The sequence below is a fragment of the Falco punctatus genome (assembly GCF_963210335.1).
Source record: "Falco punctatus genome assembly, chromosome: 9".
NCBI lineage: Eukaryota > Metazoa > Chordata > Aves > Falconiformes > Falconidae > Falco > Falco punctatus.
The window spans coordinates 10,114,550-10,130,469 of NC_137589.1; the positions used below are offsets into that span (position 1 = coordinate 10,114,550).

Genomic DNA, 15,920 nt, shown 5'->3' on the forward strand with positions numbered 1-15,920 from the left:
AATTCGAAAAAGTTTTGAAGGTCCTTACGCACAGAATCAGGATGACAGCTGGAGAGTATTTCAGAGTAATATCTAAATATGACTAAAATATGTACTGTGTATTTTGATCTGAGTTACTAGGTTGGGAAACTAAAATGACAAATATTGTGATATAAAACACGAACAATATTTCCCTTAACCATTTAACCTGGACTGCTGCTGCTGCCTTCTGTAACCCCTCAGGCAGGCTGCCTTGGGAGGCCGAGGTCAGGCTCTGAAGCGACACGGTGGGCGCTCCGGAGGGTCCGCGATGCCAGGGTGACACCGCAGGTGGGTGCTGGGGTGGCCCAGGCCGTTTCGGCAGGCGCTAGTGACAGGGCTCCGGGTGCGGCGGTGAGCCATGCCGTGCAGCTGCCCCGTGGCCCCCGTGACCCCCGTTCCTCCGCGCTCCCACACGCGATGGCGGCCGCCCCGCCATTCCTGCCGTGGCGCTGCCCTGCGGCCTGCGGGGCAAGCCCGAAGGCGACGGGTGGAATTATCACATTGTAGACCCTTCCCGGCACTACTGATCCCTGGGGTTAAGGGGCTGTGAGGAAACGCGGAAAAACCACCCAACCGACCCACCGACCCGCACCCAACCCGAAGCCAACAGCCCCTAAAAGCCGCTGAGAAACGGCGGGCAGCGCGGGGGTGGCGCAGGCCCCGCTCAGGCGCGGTGCGGGCAGCGCGGGCCGCTGCCGGGGCCCAGCTCCGCTCCCGCCCGCCCGCCGGAGCCGGGCGCCGTCCCGCCGCGCCCCGGGTCGCACGGCAGCCGCCAAGCGCAGCCGCCGCGGCCTGCTCGGCCCCGCCGCCATTTTGCCCCGCGGGCCGGCCGCCGCCGCCAGTGGGCGCTGTGGCGCCGCGGCGGAGCCAATAAAAAGGCGGCGGCGGGCGCGTGTGCCCGTGCGCGGGAGCCGGCCGCGCAGGATGCTGGTGCTCAGCGCCGCCCGCCGCCTGCTGCGCCCGCCCGGGGACCTGCTGCCGCCGCCGGCGCTCGCCTGCCTGTGGGCGGCCGGTGCCCGCGCTTGCAGTGGGGCCAGCGCCGGCCCGCCGAACCCGGTGGTGTACTTGGACGTGGGCGCCGACAACCAGCCGTTGGGACGCGTCGTGCTGGAGGTAGGGGGGCGCTTGGGCCTAGCGCTGGGGTTGCCGACGGCTCGCCGGGACACCGGGCACCGTGACCGGGGAAGCCTAGGGCGGCGGGGCACCCGGGCATGGCGGCCGGTGAGCGGCAAGGTCAGGGCAGGCCCGCGGCGGGGGCGGGGGTGGCTGGCGCGGTGGCCGGCGCCGGCTCCTGTGGCCGCGGGGAAGGCACAGCCGCCCCGGCGTGGCCGTGCCAGGGGCCCGGGGGATCCTTCGCCGGGCTGCCCGCGCCGCTGCCGGCCGCGCTCCAAGGGCGGCGAGGCGGGTGGCGGGAGGGCCGGAGCGGGGCGCGGGGCCGGGCCCGCAGCCCGACTGAAGCCGGTCCCGCGGGACGCGGCGGGGGTGCTGGGGGCGGCCCCTGCGGGCGCGGCTGGGCCGTGCGGTGCCGGGGAGCCGCATGGCAGCGCACCTTGAACCGTGGTACAGGAGCTGAAATACCCATCGAGAATAAAGTCCCTGCCTTGGCGCAGGGCTGGCCCGGGGGCCAAGCGCGGTGCCAGCAGCAACTGGGGCAGCGTGCCCGCAGCGGTCTTCAGGCGCTCCTCCTGCTTCCTTCTGCTTTTTCCTCGGGTTTGTTCCCCCCTCGGGAGCTCACTGTTTGATTCTTGGTTTTCAGAGGTACAGCCTCCCTGCTTCACGTGAAAGGTGTGGGCAGCTTCGCTGGAACGGGCAGCCAGCTCAGCCGCCAGCTGGCAGCCGGCTCTAGCCTCAAACACTCGCTCTCTGAAATACTCCGCCGTTCGAGGAAGGCCTGGGCAGGAGCACGGCAGCGTGCTCTGTCTGCTCTCACAAAAAGCGCGATAAGCGCCCAGACTAATTGCGGTATACCAGGTGTCCTTGGGGCTGGGCACCTGCCTCTGGGTAGATGCGTTGTGTATGGGATGAGGCTGTGGGCCAGGACTGCGCCTTGGAGAGGGAAGGATGCTCTTCCAAATGCTCCCTGCTGAGGGAGTTCAGTAAACTCCCACCTCCAGCACCCATGTTGGGTCTGTATTGATACATTTTTAAAATGCACTTGTAAGGGTTCTTTCTAAATGGGTTTTCCTTGAGGCTAGAGCCTGTTTCACTTATCTTCATGGGAAGTGTCAGCTTATAAATTAATTGGACACTACCAGCTCACGTGTTCTTAGGAGGTAACGTTTGACGGAGTCATAGGTAAAAATATTGCTACCTAAGTTTCCTGTTCATCAGTGAGATACAGTAAATAGCTAGATGGTATTATAAAAAATAGCATTAACGTTGCTTTATTTCTTGTGGCAGCATTTCATTTCCATGTTAAAGATTTTTAATATGCCCAATTTACAGAAAATCTGAATGCATTGCAGCATCACCTTGAATCTTTGGCTAAGTTGTGGTTATATTAAGCTGCAAATTCCAGGTATTTGAGGAGAGTATCCTGGGGAAGGAACATTAAGTTCTTGGCGTGGCCGTACTGTTTCTAGGTGTCTGTTGCTAGCCGCTGTCAGGATGTGTGACTAGATAAAACTTTGGTCTGACCTGGTATGACTGCTTCTATGTCATGTTTTCCCGGGAATTATAGTACTCTATGTTTTTAAGATTAGTAAAAAGATGCAGACTAATAAAAATCAGCAATTTTTGTTGGTAACAAATGTGTATGTAACATCATGGGTTGATTTTGATACACAGTTTCTGCTCTTCTTTTTCTTTTGCCTTTTCTGTAGATTTCAAGAGATGGCTCTGTGCTGGAGAGGCTTTGATTTCTCTGGTTGTATCCAAACTGGCTTTGATCCTTGGGGTTCATCATAACTATTCTTAATTATTGCTAAATTATTGTGTTGATTAATTAAATCATTAGACACTGCTCAAGTGGCTCTTCATTAACTGTTCAAAAGTTGCGCTGAGGGAATGTTTTTTATTACTAGCCAAATGCTTGGAAAGTCTTAAGGTGTTCCAGGAGCCAGCAGTGTGCCCTGGTGGCCGAGGAGGCCAATGGTGCCCTGGGGGCATTAGGGGCAGCGGGGCCAGCAGGCCCAGGGAGGTGATCCACAGCTGGAGCGCTGGCTCCGGTGCTGGGCTCCCCAGTTCAGGAGAGACTGGGAACTGCTGGGGAGGGTCCAGCGGAGGCTGCGAAGATGCTGAGGGGGCTGGAGCATCTCCCTGGGGAGGAAAGGCTGAGGGAGCTGGGCCTGTTTAGCCTGGAGAGGAGAAGGCTGAGGGGGGATCTTCTCGATGTCGACAAATACCTGAAGGGCCAGTGTCAGGAGGACGGGCCGGGCTCTTTTCAGCGGTGCCCAGCGACGGGACGAGGGCGACGGGCACAGGCTGCACCACAGGCGGTTCCTTCTGAATATGGGGAAGAACTTCTTTCCCCTGAGGGTGACGGAGCCCTGGAACAGGCTGCCCAGAGAGGCTGTGGGGTCTCCTCTGGAGACACTCAAACCCGCCTGGACACCACCCTGTGCAGCCTGCTCCAGGTGAGCCTGCTTTGGCAGGGGGGTGGGCTGGGTGATCTCCAGAGGTCCCTTCCAGCCCTGACCCTCCTGTGATTCTGTGTTCTTGGAATTTTGGGTGGCTTGTGATTTCAGGTAGCTCACCCTCCTGGGAAGAGGGTTCAGTTGTACCAGCCTCCCATGTAGAAGCTTTTGTACGTACATATGAAAAAGCTGACTTGCTAATCTTTTTGTTTATTTTTTCTTTAACAGCTGAAAGCTGATGTGGTTCCAAAGACAGCAGGTAAGGCAGCATCTCCAGAATTTCACACTTGAAATATTTAAGGTTTAGATTGTAATTTGCAGGAACAATAATACTCTTTCTCCTTTTGGAAATTTTGTGTTCTATCTTCATTTGTTAAATAGAGAAGACTTTGTCAGAACAGCGCTAGTGAGGAGTTACAATTTGTTGTTGTTCCAAATAATTTTGTTTTGTAATTTGCTCCAAGACAGTACAGTCCATGTGTTAGGTTATCAGTGGTGACTAAAAATGTTTAAAAACACATCAGTTGGCATTGAAATTGAGTCCCAAAGCAAATGGGAAAAGGTAAAGCAAAGGAATGGTGTCTGTTAGAGTTTCTAAAGAGCATGTAGGTTGGGGGGGGGGGGGTTATCCTAGTCTCTAGCTGAGCAGTGCACTCATGGTGCACAGTTTTTGTGTTTTATCACATGCTTCCTTTCTCATTTGCTTATTTAACGTTCTGAAGAACTTGTACTTTTTTTTTCAGTTCCCAGTAGATTAATATCCTAAAAATAAGAAAAAAAAAAAAACCAAAAAGCATCATCTTCGCAATTGCTATTGACAGCAAAGGCTCAAAAGTCAGAAAATGAAACCTTTGACTCGTGAGTGGTGGGTTTGTGGAGGTGGGTGGGTTGCAGGTAAGATAAAACAGTAACATCAAAGGGAGGTGAGATGGAAGAGGATTGTTTTGTACCCTGTTCTGAGGCTAAACAAGCTTTGTTTCTTTAGCTTTATAACAGGGTTTTTTTTTAAGGGATGGAAACAACTAACAGATCAGTAAGACCTTAAGGCTACTATAAAACTTTTGCAGTGTATTAACTACATCCGAAGTTTATCTAGTTGTGTTTGATTATATTATGTATCATATATGGGAACATAATAATTTACACTTTGTTTTCACAGAAAACTTTAGAGCTCTTTGTACTGGTGAAAAAGGATTTGGGTATAAAGGATCCACTTTTCACAGAGTGATTCCTTCGTTTATGTGCCAGGTAATGTGTGCTGATGTTTTCTTGGTTTTTTGCTATTAATTTTGTCTGTATGTTAGTTATATATTTTTAGAACCAGTTAGACTTGTAGTAACAATTTAAGTGGCTCTGCTTCTCACCTTTCCTAACTACAGAATGAAGAAGTGACAGTGTTACTTGCATTTCTGGTCTTTTTGCTATGGCTGTTGCTCAGCGCAACTTTTGTGCAACTAAATGTAAATTATGTGTAGACTCTCTTGAAAAACCTGGCTTAAGGCTTTCTGCTTTTGTATAACAGTGTACTTTAGCGTGGGATGTATTTGGCAAAATGTCACTTGCTTGGGAGAAGCAGTTGGGAGAATGACAATCAACCTTGTGTTCTAAGTGAGCTAAGAAAACAACATGTCCATTCTTTATTCCTAGTAGAATAATCTGTTCACAATAGAGAATGTGTGTTTAAAACAAAATAATTATTTTTTTCTGAACATCTCCCTAATATGAAGGGGGGGGAAGGGACCTAAGAGGGTTGGTTGTGGTCAGTTTATGGGTTGACACAGCTGAAATGGATTTTGTTTTGACCTTTCAAAATTCAGAATTAAAGTTCATGCACATTAGCAATTTTTTCTCAAACAGCAGCAACCACAAAAAAAATGGAAAAAGGCTTTTTGAAAGCTTTTTTTTTTTTTTTTGTCCCTGCTGCGCCTGGCAGATGAGCAGGATTTCAGCTGCTGTAGTGCACCAGATTGTATGATTCCTGGTGGTCCTCTCTTCCCTTAAAAGGACCTATATTTCAACAATGCCTTGTAGAATGGCTCTGTAAAAAATTTGAGTTGAAAGTTACAGTAAGCATGCTCGTTTTATTAATTGATGACTGTGATGGTCCCATCCCCCTTGTTTGTTTATTTTAAGCGAAAAATACAGCTGTCAGAAAAAGAGACCTTAATGTTATGATCTATTACTAAGAAAAAAAGGGGACAAGTGTATTGTAAGGGATGTTTTTTCTTGCCTTTGAAATGCAAACTATTTTTTTGTGATACTGACAAAGGGACAAAGTTTAGAAATCTTGCTGGGGTCAGAAATATAAGAAAACCATAAATCCTACTTGGTTCTGCTTAAGTCTTGTTCTCCTTGCCTCCTTATTTTGTCCACGCAGATGGATCTGAAATGAGGATACTGGGTGGTTGACTCTGTGGTATGATGAGATGATGAATCGTTATTCAGGAGTTACTTGGAAGTCATTACTGAAGTGCGATACTGTCAGAGGTTTCAAGTATTTTTAAGTGAAACAGAGGCCTTTCTACTTGTTGAGATGGGGTGTTAATATGATTCAGGCAATTGGTATAGCCTAATTGAAGGTCATCAGGCCCAGGACCTGGCAATTCAGATGCTTCCATGTGGCACGCAGCATGCGGAGCATACTTTTGGAACTGCGTAGGAGTAGCTGTAACACCACCCAGAACAGATTAGTCAAGGTGCAAATGGGAAGATGAACCATCATGTGAAATACTGGTTAGGTGTGACTTCTTTGCTGGCATGGGTGGTGTTGCTTCTGGGAGAAGAGATAGCAGATTGCTTAAGACAGTGTTGAGTAGCCACCTTTGCGAGTCGTGGTGGCTGGGTTTTTTTGTCTGTTGGGTTTTGTGTGTCTAACCTAAGACAGAAGGTCACATCTATCCCATTGAGCAGCACGTAGCTGAGGAAAATGTAAAATAGCTCAGGTGTAAGACTTAAACAATAAAACCTAGGAATAGCAAATAGTAATAATGGAGATCCAGACGAGTGTTTATACCTGTTGGAAGAAAGCAAGCAAGCCAGCCGGGGGGGGGGGTATGTGTGTGGGGTGTGTGTGAAGTTCTGAGGTCTTGCCTATGATAATGAATTTGAGTGATTTTGTTTTGAGGCCTTTGAGGTGTTTCTTAAAATAACTGCCGTTTGTTGCATCACATTTGGGAGCAAGGCTGGTAACACAGAAAGGTCGTTGCTGGAGTTTTGGATTTCAGCTGGGGGATATCAGCAGTATTTAGAGCAGAAATGTACTTTTAGCTTGGTCATATCTTCATCTCGTTACATGGTTTTAAATCCTCATGTTGCCATACATGTTCTTAACCTGAAGAAAATTTGCTGATTTTATTATTACTTTTAAATTAGAGCGAGTGAGTGTATTATCAATAGCATGGCTTCTGATGTGAAATAATTTTTGTGCAAGGGGAAGTTAATAGCCATTTCTGTTTCAGGGTGGTGACTTCACAAATCATAATGGAACTGGTGGAAAATCCATTTACGGCAGCAGATTTCCAGATGAAAATTTCACGCTTAAGCACATAGGACCTGGTAAATAAACATATTCTTTCTCACTTATGATGACTAACCTTTAATGAAGCATTGATTATGAAGAGGTACTTTTAAAAAATAAAGGGTTTTGGATGCATGGGGCACCTGGTAGTTACAGAAATACCAAGGAAGTTTAACAAGGTGTTGTCCCTGGCATGTGCTTATTTGTGTAGACTGCTGTACTAATACAAGTAAGCCTGTAGCAGGTGACATTGCCATTCGTGTCCTTACTATAAAAGGGACCGTGCAAAATAAGGGATGGAGTTCTTGTATTTTGCTTACAAATTCCGCAAAGATGAAATTACTGCTTTTATTTTCCTCTTTTGTAAGTCATAGACTTCAGTTTTTACTTAGATGATTATTGCAGAAGTGAAAGCTATGTGGGATTTATTTGCTAGGTTACATAGGCATGTCCTTTTGAGCTCAGATTAAATCCAGAAAAAGGCAAAGCCATACATAAGAACATCTGATTGAATTCTGTAGTCTTGGTTTTTTTGTGTGGGTTTTTTTTTTTTTTTTTTCTGGCTTGTTACTTCCTCATCACAGGAAACTACTGCTGCTGTTGAATCACAGTAGAGGTTAGCTGATGTTAATCATGTTCAGGACACGTACAACTAATTATGTTGCTAATGTTCTTGCTGTGGAAAGAAAAGAGCTGGGCTGGAGGGGGTAGTCAAAGACAAGAAGTGTTAAAAATCATTTGGGGACAATTGGAGACTGTCACATCTTCTGTCTGTCCATCTTTAAACGTGCAGAGGAAAATTGTCTTCTCTATTGCATGCTTGTTACACCAATCTAATAAGCTGCTGCTGCTGTTGTTCCAGGTGTTCTCTCAATGGCCAATGCAGGACCCAATACAAACGGATCTCAGTTCTTCATTTGCACTGCAAAAACTGAATGGTGGGTTCTCAGCCCAGCATATCAACCTGATAAAGTGATGCCTGGATCTGGAGGGTTGGGGGGTTCTTAAGGCGTTTTTGTGTGTTGATGGTTTGTTGGGTACTTGATTTAGTTTGGGTGGGGGGTGTGTTGTTTGTTTGGGGTCTTTTGATTTCTAAATTACTTGGCTCGCAGTAGAGAAAAAAAAAATCATTCTGTGGTGCTTGTGGGAGGAAGGGCTGTCAGTATAGCAAGGCTGCTATCCCTCAGAATAGCTTCTTAGGTCTAGAGCTAAAAGTATTTTATGTCACTTGTAGAGCAGTTGTGCCTTTGCCAGAGTTGATCAACTGATGAGAGCTATGAAGATCTGCTAACATCCCCTCACTGACCTTGGTTTGGTTTAGTCTTCATTGTTGTTTGAAGTGAAACTATTTGTTTTTTATAAATAACTGTTATTTGTTTTACAGGCTAGATGGAAAACACGTTGTTTTTGGGCATGTAAAGGAAGGAATGGATGTCGTGAAAAAAATTGAGAGCTTTGGTTCCAAGAGTGGAAAGCCCTCCAAAAAGATTGTCATTACTGACTGTGGCCAGCTGTCATAGCCTTTTGCCCCACCGTTCATGACTACTTTGATGCTGTGAAAAATTAATCCTAAAATTGCCCAAACATTTCTGATCCCATGAGTAGCACCTATAGAACTGTATTTTCTATTTAACTTTGTCCAACTTTTATACTTCTATTGAATAATACTGATTAAAAGCATAAAGCAATAACTGAAGTATGTTTTAACTGAGCTACCTTGGTAGTCACACTGATTTGGTAGTCCCATTGTCTTTTTAAAGAAGCCATACGGTCACCCTGAGCATGTCTGACTGCAGTGTTGAATGTGGTTCTTAGTATTTGGATGTTTCAGATGTTAGAGTCGGTGGTAGAGTTGACAACTAAATATTCTGTAATTGATGGTTAGATATAAATTGAGAAATACCATGTTTCCTTTGGTGCTAATAAATGCCTAGTCTCTTGTTCATCTCATTGTTCTGAGAAAATACACCATAACTAGGGCTTTCAAGGCTGTCTGCAACAAGATTCTCAGACCTCATCTTTCTGTGTCTCAATTTAAATCTATGCAATAGAATGAATGTGTGGTGGTTGGGGTTTTTTTAATTTAATGCTGTTTTAATCATTTTTTTTGTTGTCTCAGACCACTGTTTAAAACTGAGCTCTACCTTAGTTGCTTCAATGGAGTAATTTGACTTCTGGGTTAAGCAGATTACTTTAGGTTTAGCTGTACCAGGGCAATAAGACCACAAATTAGCCAAAAGAGCTTGGGACTTTTTTATTATGCAACTGTGAACTCACTTGAAGTGTGTCTGCTCGGAGATCTGGTTCTGTGAGGAATATGGCACAGTTCTCAATAGATAAGCCTGGTTTTGCACCTTGAGAATATAATCAGTGTAGCAAGCTTACTTGAGTGAGAAATAGGTTTCATTGCTTTTTGTTTTTGGGGTTTTTTTTTTTTGGTCCTGTGAAGTCAGCCTACCGTGCATATTACCTGGATTGTGATGTTTTGGTTCAGAAGTCAAAATTGGTTACCGTGGAATCACAATACCTAATTGGTGCAGCAAAATCATGGTTGGGGTTGATACACAAAAGGAAAGAATTCAGCTGATCAGACAAACACATTTCATTTGTATAAACTGGTATGTTTGATGTGGTGTGCTTGAGCAGTAACATGCTGGAACCTCACAACCTGACTTAGAATCACTAAGGCTGTAAAGTATTAATGCTTGTGGGAAAAATCACTTGACTGTTTTTTGTGCAATAATCTTGTTACCGAAGAGCAAAATAAGATGTAATGGCTCTCTTCAAATGTGAATTTGCTTCCACTGCGTTCTGATAATACATGGGTTTAAAACTATTTTGCACTGGATTTTTTTCTACTGAGGGCTGCACTCCTATGTGTACAAGGTAGTATTCAGAGTGTAATTTTGCAGAAAATGGAATTGAAAAGCTTTTTATTCTTTCCACTATAGCTGCTTCATCTTTTTTTGTAATATTTGAAATATTAATTTGTGCTGCTTTGGCTGATTTCAGTTTGATACAATAATGAGGGAGTTTTTTTGTGTTTTCTTAATTTGTATATGAAAAAATAATTAAATAGTTCTGCCACACAAAAATAGTCTGTTCCTTTCTTGAAAGCAGAAGTGTGAGGAGCTGAAAGCTGTTGTGTTTACTTGGGCTATTCTATTCTGTCTACTTTGCGATGGGTCTGATCTAGTGGTATTCGCAATCCATGCTGTTCTTCAGAGACAGCCAGCAAGAAACAGGGTAATGGTGCTATACTTTGCCTGTCGCTAGCAAATCCAGAATATGGATGTGGATAGCAATTGAGGTTTTGAAACTGTTCTCATCTGGTTTGTTCCATCAGTTTGCAGAGATAATGGGTAAGATGTAAATTTACTAGGTGTTTTTTTGAAATTCTGAATTCCGTTTTGAAAAATCAGTAGTTCAAAATTTTGGCTGGAAGTGAGGAAAAGGTATTTCATTGCTGTGTGATCAGAGATGACATTAAGAATGTAGCATCTTCCTGTGTGTCAGAAGCATTTGCAGGCTGGGAAGCCCAGTGGAAGATGCTTTGCCACAAGCCACTCCATTTTCTCAGAATGGTGTGTTAAGCTTTAAGGTAAGTAATAATATTTTGCTTATTCTAATGTTGGCTGTGGGTTTTTTTTTTTCTTCTTTAATATATGGCTGTGGCTTTTGCAGGCTTATTTATGCCCTGACTTCTGAAATGTAAAAGCCTAAATTTTCCATCAAGGCTTGCAGTCTTGACTAGAATATAGTATTAAGACATGCAGAATCACTGCAGTTAGTAACACTGGTTGCAGTGTCATGATGGGGCTGGCTTTGCTTTCCAGGTGCCAGTCCTCTGCATATTTTTCTCTGCCGGAAGAAAGTCTTTGCTACCTGCATATTTAGAACAGTGTAGCATAAGTCTTAATGTTTTGACAAACTGAACAGGTCAGTCTCTTCAAGCTTTCTTCTGTAAAGCATCTGCCTCAAAATGGATTTTTATGGGGTTTTGTTACTGTTTTTTCTTTTTCACACACACAGCTTGCCCCCTTCCCTTTATTTGAAAAGGCACAGAGCTCCGTATCAGTTTGTCTTGCACCCTGCAGCATTGCAAAAGAGTTCTATGCTGAAAACACACGACTAAAGCTTGTACAAAGTACACCCTTAGATAATTTTAAGAGCTGGTTGTGGCAGCACAGGACACGACAGCAGGGGGCTGCAGGACCTCAGCACATGGAATAGCTGTCCTTAGCCCTCTGGTCCTGTGCCTGTCAGTCTTGGGTAGCTTGTCCATTTCTGTGCGCAACCCAAAGTCAGGACTGAAGTTCATGGGTATATACACAGAAATCGGCCTTTGCTAATAAATCTCTGCTGGGATCTTATTTTCTACAGGATCCTAAGTGCCCATCGCTCTGCTGTTAGCCCTCTTGTATCACAAATGGCTTCTAGGAGAAGCGGGTTCTCCTTTAGCAGCCTTGCTTGATGGTTTTGTCAGCTTCCAGATGATGGTGTTTGTGACTTCCGTACTCTGGGGTTTGGCACCTCTTGAGGGCAAAGTGGTTACAATAAGCTCAGCCTCACAGTTCAGTTATGTACAGAAAAGGTCTTCTAAAGTTAAACTGCCTCACCTGCAGGATACTCAAGTGCCCCAAATTACTTTTTAAATACATTTAGGTGTAGGTTAGATGCATGTGCCTTCCTTGTCTTCTGCTGGTAGAAAGCATTGGTCCTAAAGCAATTCAGAATGCAGTTCAGCTTAAAGCAGCTGAGTGAATCAGAGTAACTAAAGTTATTCATGTCTATATTAAGAATGTGAAAGATGGCTGCCACACAAGCTGAAGTACAGTACGATTTGGCGATTTGTTGTGAGGCCGGCGCTTGGCTGAGGTGCGCTGAGGGGCCGGGCAGGCCCTGCCTGGAGGGTTACAGCAAATCTTGGCTTTTTCCGTTGGAAGAAATAGATCTTCCCACCAAATGACCAGCGCGGAGATGATTTTTCCCCCGCAGTGTGTTAGCTGGTACCTGTCCGGGGGGGCTGAGCCCCGGTGACGAGCGGGGCCCGCTCAGGCCCTCCGGGGCAGTTCCAGCCCTTTCGCGCGCCGGCCCGCTCCCCACGAGATGGCGCCGCGCGATCGCGCACGGCTGTCACCTCAGCGAAGTCCGTAGCGGCCCGCAGTCCCCCTAGAGAAGGGGCGGAGATCGCTAAGCCCCGCTGAATCCAGGTGAGAAACAGGTCGATTAAACCGTGTTCGTAACGGACCTCTACGCTGAAATGAGGTGGGCTGTGTTTAATTACTCCTGCAGTAGCAGAAGCTGCAGCGGGGTGCAAACCCTGCCGTCGCTTGAGGGAACGCTTCAGCTCCTGCAGGATGAGGGGTGAGAAGGCAAATTAATAATGCTTTTCCCAACCCCAACCACACATTGCCACGGTCTGTGGCTTACAGAGGTGTGACGGAAGATGTTAAAATGGAGTATATATCTGGAACGTGTGTGTATATATATATATGTATACATCTGAAACAGTTCTTGGGGGGAGCACCGATCAGAAATGCCGCACAGCTCTAACAGGCCCCAGAAGAGAAAGGAAGGTGTTAGCTCTGGAGCTGTGGTTTTGAGGTGAGCTGAGGCATGGCGGGTGTGCTGCTGCTCATGTTTAGCAATAAACCTGGATGTTTAGAATAAAAGTTTGCATGCTGGGAGAGAGGCTGGCGCAGGGCTGAGGCACGGCCGGCGGCAGAAGGGCCTGCAGGGCCAGCTCTGCCGTGGCTGCTGCTGACGGACTTCCAAATGCAACACAAGTAAGAAATAACATGCTCAGAGGGCACCCTTAGGTAAAGCACAAATAAATATACACAGAAAAAGGGGAAAAAAAAAAAAGCGTTTATATTTCAAAGTTGTTTCAACAAACTCACAACTGTTTTTGTTTAGTCTCATGTTTTAATTATTTGTTCCAGACTTTCTGCTTACATAAATTGCTTTCTTTTGGTGCTAGACTGGGGGTATGTGTCTTTGTTTATAAAGTTTAAATGCTTTGAAGTCAAGACACTTGAGGTACAAAATGTTGTTCTCTTTTGTAATGCTGTATACTCTGCTGGTAGCAATATATCAACAATCAGAACCTCAAAGAAGTGAATTACTTAGAGTACAAATCATTTTACGTGACATTCCAAGGACAATCTGGATGTCCTGCTGCTAGCTGAGAATTTGTGTTTGCACAGATGCTTTCCACCCAATTTAGAAGTAACCCAGCTAAAAAGACATTGACCTTCAAGTGAAAAACTTGTAAATCTTGACCTGCAGATTTTTATATTGGCTCTGACTAAAGACATTGTATGAACCAGCTGATGACAGGTGAATTTTGGCCCCAAATCTTCACGGCCCAAAACCTCAATTTGTTGCATTGTCCAGCTGAAAACTGACCTTTGGCAACTATCGTCTTGAGCCTTGATGTTCCTCCTCCAGTTCTCAGCGCTCTGATTTTTTCAGTACAGCTCTGGATATGCCTTCTCCGTGCTCCCCTGCCTCCATGTGGTCCCTACATCTGCCAGGGGATGCTGCATGGGGTGCTGCAGCTGCCCAGAGCCTACGTTCTACATTAGCCGTGGATGAACTTCTAGATGGTAATGAGAAAAAAACCCCAGCACCGTGAAAGCACAGGTACCTCTCCCATGTAACGTCTTTTTCCCTTACACTGGTTGAAGCCTGGGAGCCCCACGTCAGAGCTGTGCCATGCCGCAGTCTGGCCGAACCCCTGCCTTGCTCCACAGTATACATAGTTTCCATCCTTATGGGAGGGAACTGCGTACAGTTTGCTTTGTGTAAGTTAAACTGCTTTCCCAGCAGTATCCAGGCAGGTGACAGCAGACAGACGTTAGCAGTGTTTTTTTCTTCTCCCCAAAACCTCCAAGAGAAGGGGCTTAGGCTCCTGTGTGCGGTCACCCATCATGCCTTGGTGTGGTTGGTGACATGGGCTTGGAACAGTAGGACAGAAAGGCTGCACCTGGGGAAACAGGTGACTCACTGCTTCGGGAGGTAAAGAGGAGCAAAGAGGTGTGTTTTTCTTTTGTCAGAGCTGAGGCCAAGAGTGTCAGGGACTGGCAAAGGTGTGACTATAAAAGCTGGGATGCAGCAGGACTTCCACTGTGAACTATAAATGGCAGAAGGGACTTGGAGGCAATTGTGTGAGGCAGGAAAGCTCACGGTGGCACAAGAGGGAGGTGGTTCTGTTACGGGGGATCTGAATGGAGACAAGTTTGACTTCAGATAGCTGTGCCTAAATGGAGAAGTTTTTGAGGGGCCTTGCTGCAGAAGGCTGTCAGTACATGCTGCCTGTTCTGTCAGTGGTGAAGGTGATGTCCTGGGACATACCTGGAAATAAAATGTTGCTGGTGGTTTTGAATTGAGTTTAGCGCAACAGTGTCACAGGTTAATGCTGACTCCAAATTGCTTATTATTTACTAGCTGGATAAGTGAACAAAACCCTAAAAGTCAGTCATCATTTGGATTGATGAAGTTTGAGAAGAATGGAGGAAAACTTTATTGGCAGCACATGTCACCATCCCTAAGGAATTCAGCAAAACATTCAGGTCACAAAGGCCCCAGAAAAGAGCAACATAAATGAGCAGGCAACCAGACTTCAAGCTCTAAAACTGCTGCTATGGTCTACCTGACACCACTGAGGGGATAATTCTTCACCTGTTTAATAGCATGCCATGCACTTTGCTTGATGTTAGCCCACGCTCACTATGCATATATATCTTTGAGGATTAAAATACAGGTTATAGCTTGTGTGTAAATTTCAGCAGTGTATCTCCAACTGAACAGCAGCCCTGGCTGTGAGTGCTTCAACATGTGTGTGTTTCAACAGAGCACCTGCTTAACCGCAGGGCTCAGAGGACTCCTACAGTTGTCCTCCCCCCATCCTCCCCAAGCATGGCTGCTGCAGCTGTGAGTGAGTGGGTCTAGGATAAGGAGAGAGGCACAACCACCACCCCATGCTGCTGTTCCTGAGGGCCACCTCCATGCAGAGGCAGGGCATTGCTGAGGTCCACCCTGGCACATGCCAGAGAGAAACCATCCCTCACCAGGTGGGTAGGAGCAATGGCTTCATGGCATTTATCATTTATTAGGAAGCTGCATTCCTTTTCCCATCCATATCCCAGACCTAGATTTGTGAGGTGGGCAGGTCTGGCCATGTGGGGCAGGGGTGCAGAGCTGGCCTGGGGATGGTGGTGCAGCTCCATCCTCCTGCAATGGATCACTATTTTTAACCACCCTTCAGAAATGTTGGTGTGAATTACCGGTTCTTTTTACCAGCCAGGACAAACCCAGGTAACTGGGGAAAATAACTGACTGTGTCTTTAAGATGGGGTCAGGGAGAAGTTAAAAATGTGCAGATACAGAGGTTTGGGGGGGGGGAAAACTCTGTCACTGTTCTCATTTTCACTCACCTCCTACTTAAAATTCATCCAGGAAGGTAGGCAGAAGAACACAACAGCTGCTAAAATTACTAGGTGGAAATCATTTTTAGCAGGCAAAGTGTCTTGTGGTTTTCCTGCTCACTCTCTTCCTCTCCACTCCTACCTCATCCCTGGCTGGCTGCAGTTTCCTCCAGAGAGACTTTCGTGTCGCTGGTGTCTCTCTAATAACAACCGCTGTCACAGCCGAGCCAAAGGTGATCTGTTGGTGATATGTGGCAGCTGCAACGCCAGCCTCTGCTGGGACCCTGGCCCCAAGGAGGAGCCCTGGGCCGGGCTCGTGTGGCTCTTGGAGGACTTGCTGCTTTGACCCCACCATTGGCACAGCTGACACAAGGT

At 46.4% G+C, this 15,920-nt stretch overlaps 1 protein-coding gene across 1 annotated transcript in view; it reads left to right on the forward strand.

The window, feature by feature from the left end:
• Window positions 1-907: 907 nt before the first annotated feature.
• PPIF (peptidylprolyl isomerase F) overlaps window positions 908-15,920 on the forward strand; it is a 172,830-nt gene continuing 157,817 nt past the window's right edge. Inside the window, exons 1-6 of the mRNA XM_080400935.1 lie at window positions 908-1,134; window positions 3,825-3,855; window positions 4,756-4,844; window positions 7,055-7,151; window positions 7,976-8,051; window positions 8,498-15,191. Coding sequence (XP_080257061.1) covers window positions 946-1,134; window positions 3,825-3,855; window positions 4,756-4,844; window positions 7,055-7,151; window positions 7,976-8,051; window positions 8,498-8,633 — 618 coding nt within the window. The 5' untranslated portion in view covers window positions 908-945 and the 3' untranslated portion in view covers window positions 8,634-15,191. The remainder of the gene's footprint in view (window positions 1,135-3,824; window positions 3,856-4,755; window positions 4,845-7,054; window positions 7,152-7,975; window positions 8,052-8,497; window positions 15,192-15,920) is intronic.